Genomic DNA, 24,396 nt, shown 5'->3' with positions numbered 1-24,396 from the left:
TGACATATGTACAATCAGGATGGCTTATATACAGGTGGATTATCTTTTACATTAATGGCCAAAGCTCCTTCCTGTGACAGTGAATAACTGAAGGAGCTGAAGCAGTAATCCAATATTAACTCCCTAAATGATGCATGCAGCATCTATAGCCCTTCCTTTTTATGCTCATCCTGGTCACGGGTGGAATATGGGGTCATTTTCTAGTTCTTCAAACTGTATTCTCCAAATAATGTTTAATAAAACATTATTTGGCCAAATAATGTTTTATTCACCTCATGGATCTGCATTGTGAATTGGTCTGAAAACATTCCAGTTTCTCTCAATTAGTGAAAAGCTAATTTGATCAGATCCCAAATTCTTCCAGATAAACTTTGGTTTCAAACACAAAAATCCACCTTAAACTGTAATATGGTTTCCACCATGTTCCCCTTCCTCTCACTGACAAAATAATTTAACCACTTTGGCATTTACTTAATCCTATTTAGTTACTTTAACACAATTGTTTATGTCCTACCCTGCTAACGTGAAACAATTGTGTTAAACTTACTAAATATGATTAAGTAAATGCCAAAAACGATTGCATTATTCTTTTCAGTGATAGTAGTTTAGTTTAGTTTAGTTGAGTTTCACTAGTTTTAGTTAAGAGTTTTAAACTGAAATATGTTTGACTTGGAGCTGAATAATTTTTGTTAATAAACTCTTATATTTTGAACAGAAGTTGTGGTGAATTTATTCCATGTTTGTGCAGAATTAACGGTTTGACCGTGATTAGTGCTCGAATCACTCTTTCATCTATTGTTCTAACACACAGTTAGTAGGACTGTGTGTCATAAACACTATATAACAGCTGAAATAATATCTGATTAAATAAGATATTTTACCACCTCTACTGAGGGCAATAAACTTCTTAAAGTATCAGAATATAAAATGAAAGAATATAAAAATCCAACATTAATGTGCCATCCTACCTTGATGAGCATTGAACATAAAATCACAACTGCACCATCAGGCTGAAAGTCGGCCTGATTGAAAAATTCTCGCAATTCTGGTCCGAAAAGGGCAAAAACATCCTACAGTGTATGCCCAGCTTAGGTACTCACTTATACCTCTTTCCCACTGGGGGAGAAACCCGTCTAAACCCGGGAACAGTCAGCTTTTAGTGGCTGTGGGATCAGCTCACTGACGCATGTCTACCCGGGTCAAATGACTCGGCAAGCGACCTGCGTTAAAATCTCCTCGCCTCTGATTGGAAACACAGACCCGCTAAATAACGTGATGCCAATTAACGCAACTGTCATGATCTGGATTGTTTGCTCCTTAATTAGTCATTCCTCTCACCTGTCCTTTTCCCTCCCTGCCTCAAATATAATTTATTCCTCTCACCTGTTTCCTCTGGTTTATATTCAGTTCAGCCTGAGCATTCAGGGCCAGATCATTGCTTGTCTTTCTGTCAGCCTGTCTGTGAGTTTTACTCCATGGTTCATGTCCTGGATCCTAGCTGCCAGTGGAAAGAGGGTTTTAGTGTTTGTCTCGTCTCCTGATCGTCCACTGTTCCTCCCCCGCAGAGTCCTCTGGGTTTTGGCTCTATATGTGGTGAGGTTCAGTTTTTATCCAGTAAGCCTGGGTCCAAGGAGGAGACCAGTTTAAAGTCCTGCTTCAAGTTCCGGTTCCACGTCCTGTCTCGGCTACCCTCTGCCACTGAGCCTGCCTGTCTGCACCTGATCCTGTCTGCTCCTGTGCGTGACCACCTGGTCATGCTTCTGGTCCCAGTCAGACTCTGAACCCTCCTGGGAGCTCTAGGATGTCTGGAAGCCTGGATCCTGCCACCTGTTTCTGTTCCTGTCTGTTCTGGATCTCTGACCAGGATCAGCTTCCAGCATCACCTCTGGGACTGCAGCACTGGGGACATTCTTGGTCTGGACTGTTAAACCAGGTAAGTGACCAACTCAGATAATCATCTGTCAGATGATCGTGGTCACTTACCTGTGTTTCTCCCATTACAGAGTCTCTGAGATTGGGCTGTGCCCCGCCCCCCTGCCTGCAGTGTCCGCTAGCCACAGCTCCACTTTTGTTTTGTTTATTAATAAACGTTTTGAACTTTCCTACTGACTGTCTCTCCTTGAATACTGGGTCCTTCTGTCTGCGTTTCATGACAGCAACGTACGAAGCGTCAACACACCGCGCCAGCCGCTTCTGATCTAACAAGCCGAATCAACTGTTTCCATTGGATAAACATGGAGCAGCTCTGGTGAGACGGATTCAGACAGATGATACAGAGAAACAATAAAGCACACTGACTACGCCATGGCTTCCTTCCATGTAGCTCTCCATTGTTTACTTCCCTGATTTCTGTCGTACTGGTGACATCAGCAATTCTAACCAGCGGGGGGTTAGAACCAGATTTTTATGTCAGTGTGAAGGGAGCCAGATGCTAACTATTAGCTAGGTTTATAATAAACATTTAGTTTATTATATTCTAGATGTTTATTTTATTATATAAAGTTAAATGTTTTACAGGATTAGGAACAAAGGAATTAGTTTTTTCTTAATGTCATTTGGAGTATGTGGTCAGAAATTTTAGTTTCTGTTATTTCATATATTAAGTAATCCTATTTACTCGCTATAAAAGTTTTCACTCGGCCTGTTTCACCTGCAAGGCCAAACAATTCTCCTGGTTTTTAGAGCAGACATACCTTCTGTCAGAGTTCTGGTTCTGTTACGTTTTTCTTTTGAGTGTTCAGTTTTACTTTGCTCCTTGTTTTCTAGTCTTAGTGGTTTGGTTCTTATTTTGTTGTGTTCTCTGGTTATTTTCAGTCTTCAGGTTTTTATTTGTTGCCCTCTGCTGCCCTCTTGTGTTCTCCTTTTTCCCTAGCTCCTTTCCTGCTCTGCTCACACCTGCTCCCAATCTGCTCATTAGTCCTCTCTTTGTTTCAGTCTCCCTGTTCAGTTCTTCATTGCTGGTTCCTCATCTAACTTCCAACTCCGTCTCTCTGAGCCTTTCTCCTCGTAAAAGTTTCCCCCCTGATGTCTCCATGGTTTCTGGTTTGTTTGAACTTTGTTTTTATGTTCGGATTTTTGGATTTCCTTCCTCTGTGTTCAGTAAACCTTTCATTAAACCCACAAGAAAATCACTTCTGCCTTCCTGCCTCTGCATTTGGGTCAAAAAACCACAACCAAACCTTGACGCCTTCTTCCCATAAAAAAGCAGATTCTTTATTATAGATTTATATAATATTATATAGATTTATTCATAACATGTTGCTGTTTAACCAAAGTGTCTGTAATTTGTTTTGACTCTGACTGTTTTCCATTATTGTAAGTAAGGTCAGAACGAACGCTGCTGAGATCAGAACAGGGCTGATTACCGTGCAATAACGGCCGTATGATGAACTGTTCTCTCTTTGCAAAGATAAATCCATCGATCTCTGTTTATTTAACTGGGTTGAACTACTTTTCTTCCCACAACAAGTAACAATAAAAAAGAAAACTAAAGCACAACTTGGCTTTTTATTTTTTACAAGGCGTAGAATAAAGTTCTTTATCTCCAAATCTTTGTCTTTCTTCACCTGAGGCTCCTTCCTCCATCCTTCATGTCTCTTTGATCAGATAACTCTGTCTCATTTTTCTTCCCCAATCTTACCTTTTCTGTTTTTTTTTAATAATGATGCTCATTTTCTCTGATTCACTTTTATGTTGGGACGTTCATTACCCTTAGAGTAACATAGTAACTGAGTTACTTTTATCATTAAATGCATTTTTCTATACTTTGTCTCTTTAATTATTTAACAGAAGCATAACTTTTACAGTTTCTTGGTTGCCTTAACATCGCGTCCATTTATTCAGTTGGAACAGCCTGCTTCCACTATTGGACACATTAGAAAAGCAAAAGACAACAAAACAAGGAGGACGTCGTCCATCGGGAAACGCCAGAGCCAGCTAAACAAGAAGGATTGAAAATTAACGTATACAATGGATAAGAATAGATACAACAGGATGTATAGAGTGTTTTTTATTATGGAAGAATCCATAATGCTGATGGCGCATTAAGCTGACTCTCCAAATACTGAGGGACTCCTTCCTTGCAGAGAAGATGTCCTGGGGTCGGTAACGTCTGCTGTCAACCCACAGTAGAAGGAGTGGTCCTAGAATGATAAGTGGAACCAATCCGTTCACATTCTCTCCTCTCACCGATGCCTCAAACAAGGGCTGCTAAATTTTTCACACGGCAGAACGAGTTGGTCGGGTCTTTCTCAAGCATATCATGTTTCTGCATTCAGTGCTGCAGCACTAAGGTCATCAGTACAGTATTAACACTGGAAAAACCTCTGGACGAGCTCTCCGTGGATGTGGAAAATATTATCTTCTGATTATATGAATTCTGTGATGAGGAATTTACAACTTGACTTGACTTTCCAAAAAAGTCAAAATCAATCCGCTTGACTTTGTTTCCAAGTTTGAAGACGTTTCTCTTCCATCCAGGAAGATTTTTTAATTCAAAATGTCAGAAATAGCGTTTAGTTCCAGGTTTTATCCAGCAGCCCAACAAAGCCTGGTTTTAGTTTAGAAAACATGCAAATAGAAACGGATGAAGAATGCAGCATTTATTGAGCCTATGGTGTGTCTGTAAATAATCCAGAGGCCAAACAACTAAGCCAGAAAGCTCAGAGGGATGAGAGCGTCCATTTATCAACCAGAGCAGGCAGCAAGAAAACACCATCAGAGGGTTAGCATCAGCTAATCGCTAGGAGATGTTTAGCAGATATTTAGGTAGCTCTCCTTCATCATGTAAACAGATCATCCACCAGCGGCTCCGTTTCTTTCATTTTAAAGCTTGCCTACATTTTTTTTTGGCGGGGGCCCCAATATCGATGTCTTTCCTGGGGCCCTAAATTCCTGGTGGCACCCCTGGGTGTCAATGGGCGAGAGGGGGGGGTCCACCCTGGACAGGTCTGATTAAACCTAGCAGTCCTGTTTTTGGACTGTGGGAGGAAGTCGGAGTACCCAGAGAGAACCCACGCATGCTCAGGGAGAACATGCACACTCCATGCAGAAAGACCTTGGCAATCGAACCCGAAACCTTCTTGCTGCAAGGCAGCAGTTCTACCCACTGCTCCACTGAGCAGCAAAGTTCTTAATAATAAATATTAATTATATTAGATAAGGATAAATGATATTGGGTTATTACATTACGATATAAAGTAAAGTAGATAATTTACTGGTTAGAATACTGTCTTCCTGTCCAGAGGCGTAGCCAGGAAATGTTAAGGGGGGCCGAAAGTGGAGAGGCACCAGAACCTCTGGGTCAATCTCCATTCCAACAGGAAAATTAATGAGCACAATGAGCAAAAAAAATTTGATTTACAAGTACTAATATCTACATAGATTGATTATTTAAGACCTTTTCATTAAAATAGTTATTATTTCAATGAATACTCCCATATGACTTGCAGGAGAGAAATTATTTTCTCTTTACCTCATAGAACACTAAATGTAGTTCTGAAAAGATCATGAATTCTGTATTTACTATCTTTAATGTTAGTATATTGATTTGCATAATTAACCACAGTGTTCTTGTTGTCCAGTAAATGTTAATATATGAAAAATTAAAATGTTTTGAATATTCCACTAGAGAGTATTGCTGTTCAAAATGGTGGGGTGGCCGATGATTGGCTAAGGGTGGCCATGGCCCCCGCTGGCCCCCCATCTAGCTCTGCCCCTGTTCTTGTTCCACAATCCATACCAGTAGGTGGCGGTAATGCACCAACCGCCATCAAACTTAACAAAGGAAGAAGAAGATGACTCTTATTTTTACTTTTAACAACACATTTTATTAACATCATTCAAAACATAAAACAAGTTTCAGCTAAAAATCATTAAATGAGGAACTTATTATATTATAATTCTCCATCATCTGACACAGAACATAAAATGATGTTAAAACCCAACAGCTGAATAAAATCCTCCATGTTCTGTGTGGAAGTGAAACTGTCTTTAACTTAGAATAAAATGTTATAAAATGAAATAAGAACGTAACGTCTGTGTTTCTAATTCACTGATGGAGAAATGTCCTGAGCTGCGAGCAGCGAGGAAACAGGAAGCCGTTCTTATGGGACGGAAGAAGGAAATAGTGAAAATGAAGAAGATTGGAAAAGAGTCGCGTCAAAAAATTAGAAAAGTGGAAAAAGCAGAGATCAGTTGAAGGGGAGTCTAGTTCAGAACAATCCAGATATGAACAATCTAGATATTCTACAGGAAAACTAAATGATTATAAAGTCATTTTCACATTAGTTAATCACGGAGACTCTTTCACAGACTGGAATCCGGTTCATTTAACAAAATCCATAAATAAACTAATAGAAGTCCTCAGAGAACATTCTGCTGCTTATCCAGGATGTGACGTCAGCAAAAGATCTGAAGTGAAATTAGAGCTCAGAATAAGTTCTGCTGAAGCTGCAAAATAATCTAATCCCAGTCAGAAAAACCCAAACCAACAGTGGAGGAAACGGAAAGTTGAACCTCTGGAGGAGCGACGCAGGAGACGCCATGCAGGATTTGATCCTTCTCATGGTAGCAGTGATCAGCTGTAGCTCAGATCACAACCAAAACTGAAAATAAATAAATAAATAAAAAAACAGTGAAAGCTGCAGAAAAATATGAAAAGTTAAAGATTTAAACTGGGAAATGATAGAAAGTCTGATGGGAAAACGAGTAGAACCATCAGAGACTGGCAGAGTGACGTCAGCATAAAGACAGAATAGTAATTATGATAATTATTATTATTTGATCATTTATTTCATTATGTTGGGATAAAACAAATAGTTTTCTGGGGTGAGTCTCGTTTCCTCTTTTTACTCCTTATCAGTTGGTGGCGCTAATGCGCCTTTAACTAGTTATCCAACCGCCATAAAACACAAGAAGAAGAAGCAGCAGCAGCTAGCTAATGGTGGTGATGCTAACTATAGAACTACAGCACCCAGAAGTCCGCGGGAAGCCGCGCAGCCGCAGTCCATCCGGGCTGCTGTTGTTGTTTAACCGGGTCCAGGTTCTGCTGCTCCATAAAGTTCAGGAATCAGAACCAGCGGAGGAGCTTCCTGGAACCAGCTAGAACCGGTTTAAGCCGCTCATGGTCCTGCTGTCCCGGGTTCGGACCGTCTGAGACCGCCGGCCGGCAGGCGAACCCCCAGGCCCGGTGGGCCGCGTGAGATGAGCCGCTGCTGGAGCTCCTGTTCGGGGTTAGCAGAGTGAGCGATCCCCGCAGACATGTGGCAGAACCTCGGCCTCACCCTGCTGGTCATCATGGCGACGCTGCTCTGCGTGCTGCTCTTCATGCTGTTCGGTAGGTTTAGAAAGACCGAACCCAATAAAACAGCTTTTATTCTGAAACTTCTCTGATCAAGTTTAAAAAGAAGCAGCAGGAGGTCAGAGCGGAACCTGCAGCAGCTTCTAATCAGTGACATGAAGCCTCATTGAACCGTTTGGGTCAAATTATCCCCACAGTTCATGAAGCTTCATGCGAACATGTCTACACCTACTGGTGGAGTGCAGAACTACAGTTAGGAATGGAATCTGGGATTTTAACCTCCACCTCATTTTGGGTAATGCTTGCCTATTCTGCAAACCCAAATGGAGAGCAAATAACTTAGGAATTGTCAGCCCAAATTACATTATTTGAAAGCTAAGACCCTCTAGTTTCTGAATATATAAATTCAAATTGGATGAGACCAACCTGCATCAGTTCAAAAATGACTCAAAGTAGTTTTTTTTATTCTCGGAAATGATGGATCTTTTTTGACCAGCAGTAATAAAGACATTCTTGAGAAAAAGCAGGTCTCATTGTATTATATTTGTTTTACAGTGCGTTATCCGCAAATGCAGAAAATTTCAGACCTCTAGCTATAACAGTTCCAGATGTTGGACTTTGAACGTAGCGTCCAATGGCTCCACCTGCTGGTAAAGATTTACCGGTGGAACTTTATGCATTCTGAGTTATTACCCCCACTTAAAACCCAGCAGTTCGCCGGCGACCCGCTGGGTTTTAAGATGTTATGTTCCTTTGAAATTGTTAATGTTTGGTCTGTATAATAATATCTTTTTAAGTGTAAAATGTCTTAGAATAGTAAAATCATTTAAGCTTCACTGTTTGCTCTCCTCCAGACTCCCACATCTGGCCTGAACACTGAGGCTGTTTAAACGCCTCTTTTCTGAACCACTTCCCGGAGCGGTCACATGGTATCGCGGTAGCGAGGCCTCGGACGTCATTAATTTTGGCCCCTCCTCTAAATGAATCAGGCCTCGCCACGTGCCTGGAAGCCTCGGCTCATCTCATGACATCACTACTTCTAATACTAGAACATAGAAAGCTGGAGATTATAGAGAGGAACTAGAGTAGAGATGTAGGGGGCGCTGTTTGGAAAGTTAAGCAGTCAGGTTCCAGTTTTCACTTTTCTTAAAGATGAAATCACCATAGCAACCGGTTCCATCATGGCTGCCTGCAGAGGGTTTAATCTCAGATTAAAGAAACACTGGCTCTGTTCGAAAACCTAGGACGGGTCCTCCAAGGACGCGGTCTACCTAGACTGGATCCTTCGATCCTTGGTCTCGCAATGAATCCTGGGTAAACCAAGGATACTGAGGATACATCAGACCCGTCCTTCAAATCGGGCAAAAAGAAGGACGCATTTTAAGGCCGCATAACGAGGACTCTTGGAATCCGACCAGACCTCGGCGCCGCGCTATGACGTAATCGGCCTTCGAATCTGGTCTTCTAAGGATGCGTCCTAGGTTTTCGAACAGAGCCACTAAAATGAGAAGACTTGGTGTTCCAGGTTCAAAGTGTTTCACAGGAAGGACGGCTTCCTGAGATTTTCAAAATAAATCTCTCAGATGTCGTTTCCTCGGCCTGCTGCTGAGGATGAGGATGTTTTTGTTGGAAGATGCCAGAATGATGAAGGTTCATGTTTCTAGCTCCGCAGCTTTAGAGCTGCAGTAAAAATCAAACTCTGCGTCTTTGCTTCCAGTTTTATAAACTAAACACCGACCAATCAGAGGCGTACTTCGTTATAATCCTGGAAACTTCACTCGCTGCTCATTAACCATAAAGTTTAGTTTCCTGTTTGGTTGCTGGGATCTTATTAAAGGTCTAATTCTGACACCCAAAGACAGAAAAGCTTTGATCTGGTTAAAATAAAACATTTTAAATTTGAATGAGTTAATCGGTGGAGTTTAATTCTCTCTATTGGTTTTAAAGGTAATCTAACATATGGTGATATATATCGTATCGCGATTACAGCCCAGATATATTGTGATGTTGGGTTTTCTTCGTATCGCCCAGCCTGAGGTCAGCGGTGAAGCTGATTGGTCCGTTCTGCTGCTGTGAGGTTATTCTCAGTAACCAGACCTTCCTCCTCCTCCTCTTCCTCAGGTTGGTACGTCGTCTGGCAGCTCTTCTTGTCCAAGTTCAAGTTCCTGCGGGAGCTCGTCGGGGATGCCGGCACGCCGCAGGCCGAAACTCAACCGTCCGAACCCAAGAGCGAACGCCCCGCCTCCAGCGCCCAGGCCGCCAGGAGCCGGACATCACGCCAAAGAGTCTCCTTCCCTGAGAGCACCTCGTAGATCATGGCCCCCCAACAGGAACCTTTTTACAGCTTCTGGGTCCGGATCTCCACGTCGCCGTCCAGCGGTGATGATGGAGCAGCTTCCTGTCTCCATTAAAAGGGGTGTGGCCTATTTACTGAGTAGATGACCTCTTTGTAACCAATTAACTGACCTGATGTGTTTTGGTCAGAGAGAGAAACGCTCAGACCCCCCCCCACTGAGGCAGCAGGAAGCTCCGTCAGTCACATGGTCTCCTGTTTATCCAATCAGCTGATCTGGACCTCGTCAGTATTTCTGTAATCTCTTCCTCAGGCTTTTAATCGGCTGCGGGGATTTTATTTTTATTTATGATGAAACTAAAGCTTCCAATAAATCAGTAAAACAAACCGAGCCTGTGTGGAAAACAGTCTATCCTAAATGAAGTCGCTTCTGTTCACAGGTTAGCAACGCTGGAGCTAAATATCCAGTTAAAACTTCTGTCACACCTTGATGATTTAGCCGTGCGTTCTGCAGAAGTTCGGCTGTCGTTGGACAGAAGTTCTGGACTCGTTATGAATAAACGCCCAGAATAGAAACGACGCTGGATAAATCACTGAGGTGTGACAGGAGCCTCAGCGACTTTAACAGCAGCGACTCATCAACTAATTCAGGTACAACGCTGCCCCCCAGTGGATCCCTGCAGCATTACATGCAGGTAGAAAGGCAAACAATGAAGCTCAGACAAATGCTGGGTGTTTAATAATTTATTGTGGAACAGAAACAGGATTTTCAGAAATGTAAACATTGATGTGGGAGGAAAATCTGTAGAGATAGAAAAAAAAAAAGGTTAATAAAAGTCCCTGGAAACAGATGGAGATGTGAGGAAAACTTTACACACCTCAGCATCATCACCACCTCTGCCTGAAGTCGGCGTCCTGCAGAGCTCTGAACCAGGAGGGCCTCAAACGGCGCCGCTTCTCTCCAGCGGAGCGATTAGGGAAGAAACATGACAGGCTGGAAATCCTCACTGCGTTCATGACGTTCCTCCAGCTGCCGACTCTCCATCCTCACGCAGCTGGAGAGCTGCAAGAAACCAGCAGCCGGTTTTAATTAATCCAGCAGTAATTCATCTGGTAATATTCTATAAACCACATGTGGAAGAATCATCACGCCGTTTCAGCAGCGTTACTTTACTGCTCCTGAAAGCATCAGAGCCGTTTAACCTCTGCAGAGAGGTGGACGTCTGCAGCTGTTTCAGCTGAACGTCTGTCGGAGGTTTACCTATAACCCTGCAGCCAGCAGCCGCCGCAGGGCCTCAAACGGCCCCTCTTCTCTCTAGCAGACCGATTAGGAAAGGACAGAACCACTGCAGGATCAGCCTCGCTGGAAACGGCTGCGCTGACGGTGTTCAGTCAGACCAGCACGCCCACAGTCAGACCAGCACGCCCACAGTCAGACCAGCACGCCCACAGTCAGACCAGCACGCCCACAGTCAGACCAGCACGCCCACAGTCAGACCAGCACGCCCACAGTCAGACCAGCACGCCCACAGTCAGACCAGCACGCCCACAGTCAGACCAGCACGCCCACAGTCAGACCAGCACGCCCACAGTCAGACCAGCACGCCCACAGTCAGACCAGCACGCCCACAGTCAGACCAGCACGCCCACAGTCAGACCAGCACGCCCACAGTCAGACCAGCACGCCCACAGTCAGACCAGCATGCCCACAGTCAGACCAGCATGCCCACAGTCAGCACGCAAGATGTCAGATTTACATTTATTCCTTTAATTTTCAATAAAAAACAGACTTTAAACTACCTGAATGGGCGTGTATCCCTTTAGTCATGTACAAAAAATAAAACAAGGTCAGATCGCCATACATTAAAAAAAACCACCAAAAATGAAATCTTTTTATGTTTTTAAATACAGGACTGAAGGGATACAGGCCCGCTGAAGTAGTTTAAAGTCAATATCTGGAACTAAAGGAATAAAGGGGTATTGGCTGTGGGTATGCTGGTCTGACTGTGGGTATGCTGGTCTGACTGTGGGTATGCTGGTCTGACGGCGCTCCTCTGACAGAACAAAGGCATCATGGGAACCTTTACCGTTTCCAAGGCTCCTCCTCAGACAGCCGCTGACTCCCTGTCGGTCCATCGTTAGCGGAACAGGCTGGAAGACAAACAGGAGTTTCATCTCATCGTTTCCCAGAATTCAGATTATTTTTAATCCAACTTGATATAAAAATCAGTTTTAAAAACTATCTGGAAGCTTTAGTATTTTATCTCAATATGACAAACTCCAACTTTTAATCCTGGCAGGAGGAGTTTACCAGGAAAATTAGTTTAATTTAAAAAAAACAAAACCTTACAGGGGCAACAGGCTGCCCCCCAGTGGTCATCAGCAGCACTGCATCAATGCAGCTGATTGGTTGGGAGCCGCTTTAACCCAGGAAGGAGATTTATTCCTCCTGTTTGCAGGGGCGTTAGCTGCTAACTTACTAAGGTTAGGTCTCACTTTGCAGCTTCTTGTTATTAGCCAGCTAACGTTAGGCTAATAATGAAAATACAACAACACTCAGATTATTGTTATTAGCCAACTAATAACTACAACCACATCCACAAATATTGTAATTTACACCAAAGATTAATTGTCATACAATCGTTATTGGTGTCAGTAAAACCTATATAATTGACTAATGGTCTCAGCCTTGATAACTTGCGCAAGTAGCCGTGATGCACAACTATGCTGCATGATTAAGTCATTTTTCGACAAGAAAATCTGCAATTTCGTCATGTTCAAGCATCTAGAATTATAGCCACGTTCATAATGTTTGTAAGAAACCAAACTGTTTGTAAATCCGTCAAGAATTCAGTGAGATAAGAGTATTTGTGTTCGTGCTGATCACTCACCTTACATTAGGTACCACAGAGCACAACAGAAAGCCTGCCTGAGGCAAGATGGCCGCCGGTTATGACGTTTGAGACTCCGCCGTAAGACATCTAGCCTTTATTATGGATATCTATGGGGGCCATGGCCACCCTGAGCCAATCATTAGCCACCCCTACCATTTTCCCCCTCTAATACAGACGGTGGCAGCAGTAATACTCTCAAGAGGAATATTCAAACTTAAACACTTTAATTTTCATATATTAATAATTACTTGACAACTAAAACACTAATTATGCACATCAATATATTAACATTAAAGATGATAAATACAGAATTCAGAACTAGATTTTGATTTTTTTTGGGGGGCAAGGAGAAAATTCTGTGTCTCTACATTCATCTGGGATTCTTTGGTAAAATCAGAGATAAAAAAAAACTACCTATTACTAAAAATCCAGATATTAGTTCATGTAAAAATTAATTTCTGCAGAACATTTTCTGCAAGGTTCTGCCCCACAGAATAAAACAAAAAAAAACCTAAAACCTTAAAGGGGCAACATGCTGCCCCCCAGTGGTCATCGGCAGCTATGCATGCACCAATGGAGCTGAATGGTTCAGAGCCGCTTTAACCCAGGTGGGGGATTTATTCCTCCTGTATGGTTCTGATCCACTGACACGTCATCAAAATAAACATTTTGATGAAAATGAACATTCTGATGAAAATGAACATTCTGAAGAAAATGAACATTCTGAAGGAGAACTGAGTCTTTGTGTCGGAGGTTTACCTATAACCCTGCAGCCAGCAGCCGCCGCAGGGCCTCAAACGGCCCCTCTTCTCTCTAGCAGACCGATTAGGAAAGGACAGAACCACTGCAGGATCAGCCTCGCTGGAAATGGCTGCATCATTTATTAAATGATGTTTAATAAAGAAGCTGCTGAGAGAAGCTCCATTGCTCCTGGAGGTGAGAAGCACCACGCTGCAGCTTCTGCTTCACAAACTTTAAGTTTAAATCAAACTCATGGAAATAAAATCGAGCTCAGATCAAAGCTTACCTTTCTGCAAACATCTCAGGAGGACAGAAACCTTCAGGTGACGCCACCGGCAGGAGGATGGAGGCGGATTGTAGTCATCATCGCCATGGCTGCTATGCTCTATCCGCCAAGCACACTTCTTCTTCTGCTGAAATAAACCGCGGAGTGCTGCTTCTTCTACTTCTTCTTCGGCAGATTGCAAACAACCTATAAATGCATACCGCCACCTACTGTACAAGAGTAGCCCTAAGGTTTTCTATTCTTTATTCTCTATTTTTTATTTATTATTTGTTATGTTAAAAAAAAGGCTTTTTTTAATTACCCTAATTTCCTCCCCATCTCCATCTGTCCCTAAAATTCCTTTAATGCTCCATTATTCTCTCGCTTTCCCCCATTATTACTCATCCTCTCTTTTAGATGCATATTCATATCAATTACTGCGGAGTGCTGCTACCTGCTGGTCTACTTCTTTTTCCTCTTCTTTACATTTTTACTTTTAACAAGACTTTATTTACACATTTCAAAACATATAAACAATTGACGTAAAACAAGCGTCAGCTAAAAATCATTAAATGAGGATCTTGTTCAAATGTAGTTGCTACGGTGGCCCAGAGGTGTCAACACAATTACAAAACCCGCAACGGAAATATAAAACTACAACGAAAGTTACGCAACAGCTGGTCGTTCTCCACATGGACGCTACATACGTAAACGCTGAGGGCAGCGAGGCCGACGTGCCTAGAGGGCGGCCATCTTGGATCAGACCACAGTTCAGCTCCTTAGATCTCATTTTAATCATATGAAAGAGATAATATTACCATAATCTGACATGTCAGAACACCTTAAAATACCAAAAACAAATTCTAAAATTACCTTTAAGTTAGATTACACATATTTATTCACATTAAAAACTATTTAAACTGAATTAAATTAAATATTAATATGATAAACACAAAGCTTTATATTAATATATTATAACATCATGTTTAAAAATCTTTTAAACATTTATATAGTATGTTATTATTATTATATACAGGATTTTTCAGGATTTTTCTTTGATAATGAGTATTATGAGCTATAGAGGAAACTTAGTTGTAATGTGATTTATAAAAGAGAGTAAAGACAGTACATAAATTATTTGGTTTTTATGTAAATTTTATGTTCATTTTTATGTATTTTTTGTTATTGTCAAGACCTTTTTTGGTCAAATCGTACTAAATGGTAAATTTATGTTTTGTCAAACTAAATGATTTAGTTGGACACAATTAAAGTCCAACTAAATCATTTCCATTTGTCTAAACTTCTTCAAACAGTTTTTTAAATCATTAATAACGTTTATTTGAACATCAGTTCATGTATGTTTATACACATATATACATAGTTAGTTAGAAACAACAAAAATAAATAAAAATGAACATAAATTTAATAAAAAAAGAACAAAATAATAACTTTAAATTTATTTTGTAAATCGATTTACAACTAAATATCCTCTATTGATCATTATACTCTTTATCAAAGAGCTATTCTTAAAATGCTGAATATTTTATTTATAATATACTATATAAATATTTATCTGTTAAACATGTTCTCATAATATATTAATATAAAACTTTGTGTTTATCATATTAATATTTAATTGCAAAATATATAACTTTGCATGTATTTCATCCAGATTGAGGTCAGTTTAAATACACTATATTGCCAAAAGTATTTGCTCACCCATCCAAATTATTGGAATCAGGTGTTCCAATCACTTCCATGGCCACAGGTGTATAAATTCAAAGAATGGGTCGCTCTCAGGAGCTCAGTGAATTCCAGCGTGGAACTGTGATAGGATGCCACCTGTGCAACAAATCCAGTCGTGAAATTTCCTCGCTCCTAAATATTCCACAGTCAACTGTCAGCTGTATTATAAGAAAATGGAAGTGTTTGGGAACGACAGCAACTCAGCCACGAAGTGGTAGGCCACGTAAACTGACGGAGCGGGGTCAGCGGATGCTGACGCGCATAGTGCGAAGAGGTCGCCAACTTTCTGCAGAGTCAATCACTACAGACCTCCAAACTTCATGTGGCCTTCAGATTAGCTCAAGAACAGTGCGCAGAGAGCTTCATGGAATGGGTTTCCATGGTCGAGCAGCTGCATCCAAGCCATACATCACCAAGTGCAATGCAAAGCGTCGGATGCGGTGGTGTAAAGCACGCCGCCACTGGACTCTAGAGCAGTGGAGACGCGTTCTCTGGAGTGACGAATCGCGCTTCTCCATCTGGCAATCTGATGGACGGGTCTGGGTTTGGCGGTTGCCAGGAGAACGGTACTTGTCTGACTGCATTGTGCCAAGTGTAAAGTTTGGTGGAGGGGGGATTATGGTGTGAGGTTGTTTTTCAGGAGCTGGGCTTGGCCCCTTAGTTCCAGTGAAAGGAACTCTGAATGCTTCAGCATACCAAGACATTTTGGACAATTCCATGCTCCCAACTTTGTGGGAACAGTTTGGAGCTGGCCCCTTCCTCTTCCAACATGACTGTGCACCAGTGCACAAAGCAAGGTCCATAAAGACATGGATGACAGAGTCTGGTGTGGATGAACTTGACTGGCCTGCACAGAGTCCTGACCTCAACCCGATAGAACACCTTTGGGATGAATTAGAGCGGAGACTGAGAGCCAGGCCTTCTCGTCCAACATCAGTGTGCGACCTCACAAATGCGCTTCTGGAAGAATGGTCAAAAATTCCCATAAACACACTCCTAAACCTTGTGGACAGCCTTCCCAGAAGAGTTGAAGCTGTTCTAGCTGCAAAGGGTGGACCGACGTCATATTGAACCCTATGGATTAGGAACGGGATGTCACTTAAGCTCATATGTGAGTCAAGGCAGGTGAGCAAATACTTTTGGCAATATAGTGTAGTTTCTAATCTGTAATCTAACTTTTTATTTTTTTTGCTCTTTTAAAAGGTTGTGACATGTCAGAGATTATGGTAATATTATCTCTTCCTTGTTATTAAAATGAGATCTAAGGAGCTTCCTGTTCATTCTGACAGCAGCTGTGGTCTGATCCAAGATGGCCGCCCTCTAGGCACGTCGGCCGCCGTCCAATGAGGCGTCTGCGTAGATCATGGGTGCTCAAGTCCAGTCCTCAAGAGCTACTATCCTGCAACTTTTTAATGCACCCCATTTTTGACACACCTGAATCGGATTACGGGCGGAGGTTGGATGGTCGGAAGGTCGGAAGCGAGATTGGAAGCCGTGTGGTCGTTTGGTGCATGGCGCTTGTTTCGAAGTTGCTTGTGGAGAAATGTAGTGGGGAAACAGGAAGCGATTATTGCAGGATGGAAGAAGGATATGTAGTCACACTTAGCAAAAATCCTGCATTTTATTTTTGCTACATTCAATAACTATTTATTCCTATAACTTACCCATTTAATGAGTAAACATTATTACAAGTTGTTGAATATTTTCTCCATATTATTGTTGTGTTATCAGCAAACATGTGCTTTAGGTCTGTCTGTCTGTTAATGACCTCCTACCAATGTTTAGGTAAAAATAATGTTTATCTGTAATAAGAAAAGTTTTTCTTTCCTGAAATGATCCAGAGATAAAAGCTTCATAGATTTACTGCAGCTGAACCCATTTCTGACCCAGTAAACAGCCGGTACTGGTGGGTGGCGGCAGCTCTGGTCCTGCATGACTCACCGCCGTCCAACAATGACCTCTACTGAGGAGCAGCGGCCGACATGAATCCCAGCTTTGTTAGCTTGGCGCTCACTCAGCTGACCCCTGAGTCTGACCGCCGCCGCCGCCGCTTTATCCGAGCGTTTGCAGGAACAGAACATTTCTCTGGGGAAAACCAATAAGAGGACAGAATGACGTGTTTCTGCTGGTTCTGGACAAACAGCAGATGTTTGATGCTGCAGAGATTAGCGCCCCGCTAATAATCCCGTTTTAGGGAGAAACTGACTCTGAAGGCCTCGGTTCAGATCCGGTGACGCTCCTAATGAAAACCGCCAGATTATCCACCTTCAGCCGCTGAAAACAGCTCCTATTAATCCTTCATCCTCCTGTTTCACTGCAGTTTCCACTGACATCATCATATTATTCAGGATTAATCGTTTAATAATCGCAGGGTTTAAAAAACCCAATAATCACAGGAAGATGGAAAACTGGAGCCAGAAGCTGAAGCTGTGGGAACTTCTGACGTCAATAAAGGTTAAAAAAGATGCAAAGATGACATCATTTAAAATCTGAAACTTGAAGACATGTTTGATAATCTCTCTAATTGATCCGTTTTATCGCTTCCTGAAGAGCCGCTGGACTTGTTAGGTGATTGATGAAGACTTTAGGAGCTTTCTGCAAACTGAAGGTTTGTTTCCAGCATTTATCCAGATCCGGAGCGTAAGGAGCTCCAGAAGGCCTCACTGATGGTGGGTCGGTTTAAAACCTGACGGCTCAGAGGAAGTTATGCAAGAAGCACGAGGTCTGCATGTGAATCAAGCCTTTGTTTCTGTCAGCTGACCGCCAGCAGGCAGAGCGGGAGTCCAGCCAGCAGAACCTGCATGGACCGCACTGCCTCAGGCCTGACCTTCGACCCGACCGGACGCCGAGCGCCGCCGCCTCAGAGGGGCGACTGGGATCTTCAGTTCCGTCTGATGCGGACCTGAAGTTCAGTTGCGTAACATCTGCGTGGTTCCACTGAGGTTTAAGGTCAGAATGTGGATTGATAGAGCCCAGAATCTTCCTCACATGATCCTCTGGAATGAGGAGAGACTCTTCATGCAGCCTGACCTTTGACCTGCTGCTATCAGCTGGAAGTCCTCTTAGATCTTCATGAAGCAGAAGGAGCTGCTTGTTTCTCTGATGGTTCCTGGTGGGCGGAGCTAATGATGCAGCGGAAGCAGGAAGCTCCTCAGATGGAGACCAGGAAGCTGCGTTTCAGGAACATTTCCATGTTTCTCTGTGGATGAGTGAGGAGATGAATTAGTGTCCAACCTGGAAGAAGATCAGGTTCCTCTGCTGGACCTTCAGCCATGAAGGAGGAGCCGTTTGAAAGATCAGAAATATTTATTCTACGTCTCAGTTTTTTCTTTGAAAATAAAAATCTGTAAAGTTTATTTATAAATGAAGATAGTTTATCTGAAGAGGCTGAGATGATGCCGGCCTGATCCAGGTTCTGGTCTTTGGATCCGTCCATCCGTGGCTCTCAGACCCTCCTGCATGTTTCCTTCCTGCTGATTCAATAAACAGCTGATTCCTGCAGACAGAAAGGACCTGGTTTAACTCTGGTCTTCATTTCTTCCTGGGTTCATGTTTTTCCCAGAGGCCCGCAGCATAATCCATCCTCTGAAAACCCTGCGGCCCCCATCAGGCCATCACTTTGAAACAGTTCTGGAAGAACAGTTTAGAACATGCTGGACTTTGCAGTTTGGATCCAGAGAGGACAGAAAGTGCAGCAAGTGCTCCTCTGTCGAGTTAAACTGGGTCAAACCGAGTCGAACCGAGTCAATCCATGTTGAACTGAGTCAAACTGAGTATATCTGAGCTGATACGGGTCGAGCTGGGTAAAACCGAGTCGAACGGAGTAGAACCGAGTATATCCGATACGATCCGGATCCGATAGAGTCGAACCGAGTTGATCTGAGTCAAACCGAGTCGAAACGAGTCGACCCTAGTCGAATCGAGTCAAACCAAGTCGTACTGGGTCAAACCGAGTCGATCTGGGTCAAACCGAGTCGAATGGAGTAGAACCGAGTATATCCGAGTCGATCCAGGTCCAACCGAGTTGATCTGAGTCAAACCGAGTTGAAATGAGTTGACCCTAGTCGAATCGAGTCAAACCAAGTCATACTGGGTCAAACCAAGTCGATCTGAGTCAAACCAAGTCAAAACGAGTCGACCCTAGTCGAATCGAGTCGAACCAAGTCGTACCGGGTCAAACCGAGTCGATCTGGGTCAAACCGAGTCGATCTGGGTCAAACCGAGTCGAATGGAGTAGAACCGAGTAAATCCGAGTCGATCCAGGTCCAACCGAGTCGATCTGAGTCAAACCGAGTCGACTTGATGAGATTTCCCTGCAGGGATGAGCTTCTACAGACGGTGGCTGAATCATGGAGGCTGAGGAGAGAAGTTCTGGGAATCTTTAATGATTTCAGACGATGAAGGCTGGAAAATATCAAGCCTTCCATTACGCCTGCAGGAAAGCAGCGTCTTCTTCATCTTTTCTAATAAACCCTTTGATGCCATTCAGTGACTGAGAGACTCGGACCCGGGAGGAACGTCTCCAGTTGGCAGATGGAAATATTCTCCATCCAGACGATTAATAAACAAAGAGGAGAGGAGGAGCCTAACGGAGGATCTCAGCATCGTCCAAACCACGGCTGAGATTCTGGGAACAGAGGAAGCAGAGGAGGCGATGAAAGGAGGAAATCTGAAGAAAAACCACAAACAGAATCTAAAGATCACAAAAAAAACATGATTGCAGAAGAAAAATCAAGCGAGAATTAAAATAATCTACTGATCAGGGAACCAGAGAAGCTGCAGACGCATCAGAGCTTTTCCATGAGTCGCTCTGAGCGCTGACTCAGCCTCTTATCGCTGCCTGATGCAGGATGTTCTCTCTGAGACTCTGACTCAGCTCCATGTGCCTCCCTGCCCTCCTCTGCAGCTCCTCAGCAGGTTCATGAAACGGGTCCCCCTCCCTCATGTCCTCTCACTCGTTCAGATGCTTTCTGATTGGTCCATCATGACCTGGAGAACTCGGACGTTCTGCACATGTTCCTCTCAGCAGGAGGCGTCGCAGCAGCTTCTCTCAGCTGAGGCTGGATTTCACAAGCGGGACCGAACGTTCCGAACGTTCCGAGCTTTAAGGCAGATAAGGGACGAGTTTATGAAGTTGGAGTAAAAGTTCAGCAGGTTTTATTGTCTCCATAAAAACACCTGAAACACTTTGGATGTTTGGAATGATGCTGGGACTTTTACTGGTTTTCCATCTGGGGAATAAACAGGTTTTATGGTTCCCTACTGGGAACAGGCCTGTGGAAATATCCAGTGACCTTTCATCCATGTGAGGCGAATCTGGAGCAACTTGTTCCCAGAGTCCGGAAAAAAAACAGAAAAACACAAACATCTTCCGCTGCTCAGAACCAAACATGGGAACCTTTGGCTGATCCTGGAAGCGGAGCCGTTCTGCTGATCATGGCTCCAGCAGGGTGGCAGGAGGTACTGGACGGGTCGTTCTGATCCGAATGGACCCTTCATCTTAGAACCTGTGGAGAACCAGGAGCAGCTCCACCAGGAACGGTTCCCTCTGCCCCTGATCCGTTTCTGCAGAAACACTCGGAAAAAACGGTTCTGATCCGAGTCACTGTGAAAGGAAAGCAGAGTACCCAGAGAGAACACACAGAGAAACTGATGTGGGCCCGGACCGCTCCACTGAGCAGAACACCTAAAAGTTCTGCTCTGGCCAACATAAACCGGATCTAAGGTTAGGAACCGGGTCTGAGGTTAGGAACCGGGTCTGAAGTTAGGAACCGGGTCTGAAGTTAGAACCAGGTCTGAGGTTAGGAACCGGGTCTGAGGTTAGAACCGGGTCTAGGTTAGGAACCGGATCTGAGGTAAGAAACCGGGTCTGAGGTTAGGAACCGGGTCTGAAGTTAGGAACCGGGTCTGAGGTTAGAACCAGGTCTGAGGTTAGGAACCGGATCTGAGGTTAGAACCGGGTCTGAAGTTAGGAACCGGGTCTGAAGTTAGGAACCGGGTCTGAGGTTAGGAACCGGGTCTGAGGTTAGAACCGGGTCTGAAGTTAGGAACCGGGTCTGAGGTTAGGAACCGGGTCTGAAGTTAGGAACCGGGTCTGAAGTTAGGAACCGGGTCTGAGGTTAGGAACGGGGTCTGAGGTTAGGAACCGGGTCTGAAGTTAGGAACCGGGTCTGAGGTTAGAACCGGGTCTGAGGTTAGGAACCGGGTCTGAGGTTAGAAACCGGGTCTGAAGTTAGGAACCGGGTCTGAGGTTAGAAACCGGGTCTGAAGTTAGGAACCGGGTCTGAGGTTAGAAACCGGGTCTGAGGTTAGGAACCGGGTCTGAGGTTAGGAACCGGGTCTGAGGTTAGAAACCGGGTCTGAAGTTAGGAACCGGGTCTGAGGTTAGAAACCGGGTCTGAAGTTAGGAACCGGGTCTGAGGTTAGAAACCGGGTCTAAGGTTAGGAACCGGGTCTGAAGTTAGGAACCGGGTCTGAGGTTAGAACCTGGTCTGAGGTTAGGAACCGGGTCTGAGGTTAGAACCGGGTCTAGGTTAGGAACCGGATCTGAGGTAAGAAACCGGGTCTGAGGTTAGGAACCGGGTCTGAAGTTAGGAACCGGGGTCTGAGGTTAGAACCAGGTCTTAGGTTAGGAACCGGATCTAAGGTTAGAACCGGGTCTGAAGTTAGGAACCGGGTCTGAGGTTAGAAACCGGGTCTGAAGTTAGGAACCAGGTCTGAGGTTAGAAACCGGGTCTGAAGTTAGGAACCGGGTCTGAGGTTAGAAACCGGGTCTGAGGTTAGGAACCGGGTCTGAAGTTAGGAACCGGGTCTGAGGTTAGGAACCGGGTCTGAAGTTAGGAACCGGGTCTGAGGTTAGGAACCGGGTCTGAAGTTAGGAACCGGGTCTGAGGTTAGGAACCGGGTCTGAAGTTAGGAACCGGGTCTGAAGTTAGGAACCGGGTCTGAGGTTAGAACCAGGTCTGAGGTTAGGAACCGGGTCTGAGGTTAGAACCGGGTCTAGGTTAGGAACCGGATCTGAGGTAAGAAACCGGGTCTGAGGTTAGGAACCGGGTCTGAAGTTAGGAACCGGGTCTGAAGTTAGGAACCGGGTCTGAGGTTAGAACCAGGTCTGAGGTTAGGAACCGGATCTGAGGTAAGAGACCGGGTCTGAGGTTAGGAACCGGGTCTGAAGTTAGGAACCGGGTCTGAAGTTAGGAACCGGGTCTGAGGTTAGAACCAGGTCTGAGGTTAGGAACCGGATCTGAGGTAAGAGACCGGGTCTGAGGTTAGGAACCGGGTCTGAAGTTAGGAACCGGGTCTGAAGTTAGGAACCGGGTCTGAGGTTAGGAACCGGGTCTGAAGTTAGGAACCGGGTCTGAAGTTAGGAACCGGGTCTGAGGTTAGGAACCGGGTCTGAGGTTAGAACCGGGTCTGAGGTTAGAACCGGGTCTGAAGTTAGGAACCGGGTCTGAAGTTAGGAACCGGGTCTGAGGTTAGGAACCGGGTCTGAGGTTAGAACCGGGTCTGAAGTTAGGAACCGGGTCTGAGGTTAGGAACCGGGTCTGAAGTTAGGAACCGGGTCTGAGGTTAGGAACCGGGTCTGAGGTTAGAACCGGGTCTGAGGTTAGAACCGGGTCTGAGGTTAGGAACCGGGTCTGAGGTTAGGAACCGGGTCTGAAGTTAGGAACCGGGTCTGAAGTTAGGAACCGGGTCTGAGGTTAGGAACCGGGTCTGAGGTTAGAACCGGGTCTGAAGTTAGGAACCGGGTCTGAGGTTAGGAACCGGGTCTGAGGTTAGAACCGGGTCTGAAGTTAGGAACCGGGTCTGAGGTTAGGAACCGGGTCTGAAGTTAGGAACCGGGTCTGAAGTTAGGAACCGGGTCTGAGGTTAGGAACCGGGTCTGAGGTTAGAACCGGGTCTGAGGTTAGGAACCAGGTCTGAGGTTAGGAACCGGGTCTGAGGTTAGAACCGGGTCTGAAGTTAGGAACCGGATCTGAGGTTAGGAACCGGGTCTGAAGTTAGGAACCGGATCTGAGGTTAGGAACCGGGTCTGAGGTTAGAACCAGGTCTGAGGTTAGGAACCGGGTCTGAGGTTAGGAACCGGATCTGAGGTTAGGAACCGGGTCTGAGGTTAGGAACCGGATCTGAGGTTAGGAACCGGGTCTGAGGTTAGAACCAGGTCTGAGGTTAGGAACCGGGTCTGAGGTTAGGAACCGGGTCTGAGGTTAGAACCAGGTCTGAGGTTAGGAACCGGTTCTGAGGTTAGGAACCGGATCTGAGGTTAGGAACCGGGTCTGAGGTTAGAACCAGGTCTGAGGTTAGGAACCGGGTCTGAGGTTAGGAACCGGGTCTGAGGTTAGAACCAGGTCTGAGGTTAGGAACCGGGTCTGAGGTTAGAACCAGGTCTGAGGTTAGGAACCGGGTCTGAGGTTAGAACCAGGTATGAGGTTAGGAACCGGTTCTGAGGTTAGGAACCGGATCTGAGGTTAGGAACCGGGTCTGAGGTTAGAACCGGGTCTGAGGTTAGGAACCGGGTCTGAGGTTAGGAACCGGGTCTGAGGTTAGGAACCGGGTCTGAGGTTAGGAACCGGGTCTGAAGTTAGAACCGGGTCTGAGGTTAGGAACCGGATCTGATGTTAGGAACCGGGTCTGAGGTTAGGAACCGGGTCTGAGGTTAGGAACCGGGTCTGAAGTTAGGAACCGGGTCTGAGGTTAGGAACCGGGTCTGAAGTTAGAACCGGGTCTGAGGTTAGGAACCGGATCTGATGTTAGGAACCGGGTCTGAGGTTAGGAACCGGGTCTGAGGTTAGGAACCGGGTCTGAGGTTAGGAACCGGGTCTGAGGTTAGAACCAGGTATGAGGTTAGGAACCGGTTCTGAGGTTAGGAACCGGGTCTGAGGTTAGGAACCGGGTCTGAGGTTAGGAACCGGGTCTGAAGTTAGAACCGGGTCTGAGGTTAGGAACCGGATCTGATGTTAGGAACCGGGTCTGAGGTTAGAACCGGGTCTGAGGTTAGGAACCGGGTCTGATGTTAGGAACCGGGTCTGAGGTTAGAACCAGGTCTGAGGTTAGGAACCGGGTCTGAGGTTAGGAACCGGGTCTGAGGTTAGGAACCGGGTCTGAAGTTAGAACCGGGTCTGAGGTTAGGAACCGGATCTGATGTTAGGAACCGGGT

At 44.7% G+C, this 24,396-nt stretch overlaps 1 protein-coding gene and 1 long non-coding RNA gene across 2 annotated transcripts; one reads left to right on the top strand and one right to left on the bottom strand.

The window, feature by feature from the left end:
• The first annotated feature begins 6,983 nt into the window (after positions 1-6,983).
• smim13 (small integral membrane protein 13) lies at positions 6,984-9,984 on the top strand. Its single transcript, XM_038299367.1, has 2 exons — positions 6,984-7,336; positions 9,422-9,984. The coding sequence occupies exons 1-2, from the start codon at positions 7,261-7,263 to the stop codon at positions 9,610-9,612; spliced, it is 267 nt and encodes an 88-aa protein (XP_038155295.1). The 5' UTR covers positions 6,984-7,260; the 3' UTR covers positions 9,613-9,984.
• A 418-nt stretch (positions 9,985-10,402) lies between these two features.
• On the bottom strand, positions 10,403-13,672 carry LOC119792628. Its single transcript, XR_005282015.1, has 3 exons — positions 13,515-13,672; positions 11,681-11,744; positions 10,403-10,656 (listed from the first exon to the last, which is right to left on the bottom strand). It is a non-coding gene; the product is annotated as an uncharacterized LOC119792628 (long non-coding RNA).
• Between the last annotated feature and the right edge of the window lie 10,724 nt (positions 13,673-24,396).

Source organism: Cyprinodon tularosa, unplaced genomic scaffold (assembly GCF_016077235.1).
Source record: "Cyprinodon tularosa strain WSP-4 unplaced genomic scaffold, ASM1607723v1 ctg1118, whole genome shotgun sequence".
Classification (NCBI taxonomy): Eukaryota; Metazoa; Chordata; class Actinopteri; order Cyprinodontiformes; family Cyprinodontidae; genus Cyprinodon; species Cyprinodon tularosa.
This window is presented reverse-complemented; position numbering and strand designations above follow the sequence as displayed.

What these genes read in the sequence shown, in the direction of transcription:
- smim13 (XM_038299367.1), top strand. Translation starts at nt 7,261, where the DNA reads ATGTGGCAGAACCTCGGCCTCACCCTGCTGGTCATCATGGCGACGCTG. An exon ending in GCTGCTCTTCATGCTGTTCG is followed by an intron (nt 7,337 to 9,421) that starts GTAGGTTTAGAA and finishes CCTCTTCCTCAG; the next exon opens with GTTGGTACGTCGTCTGGCAG.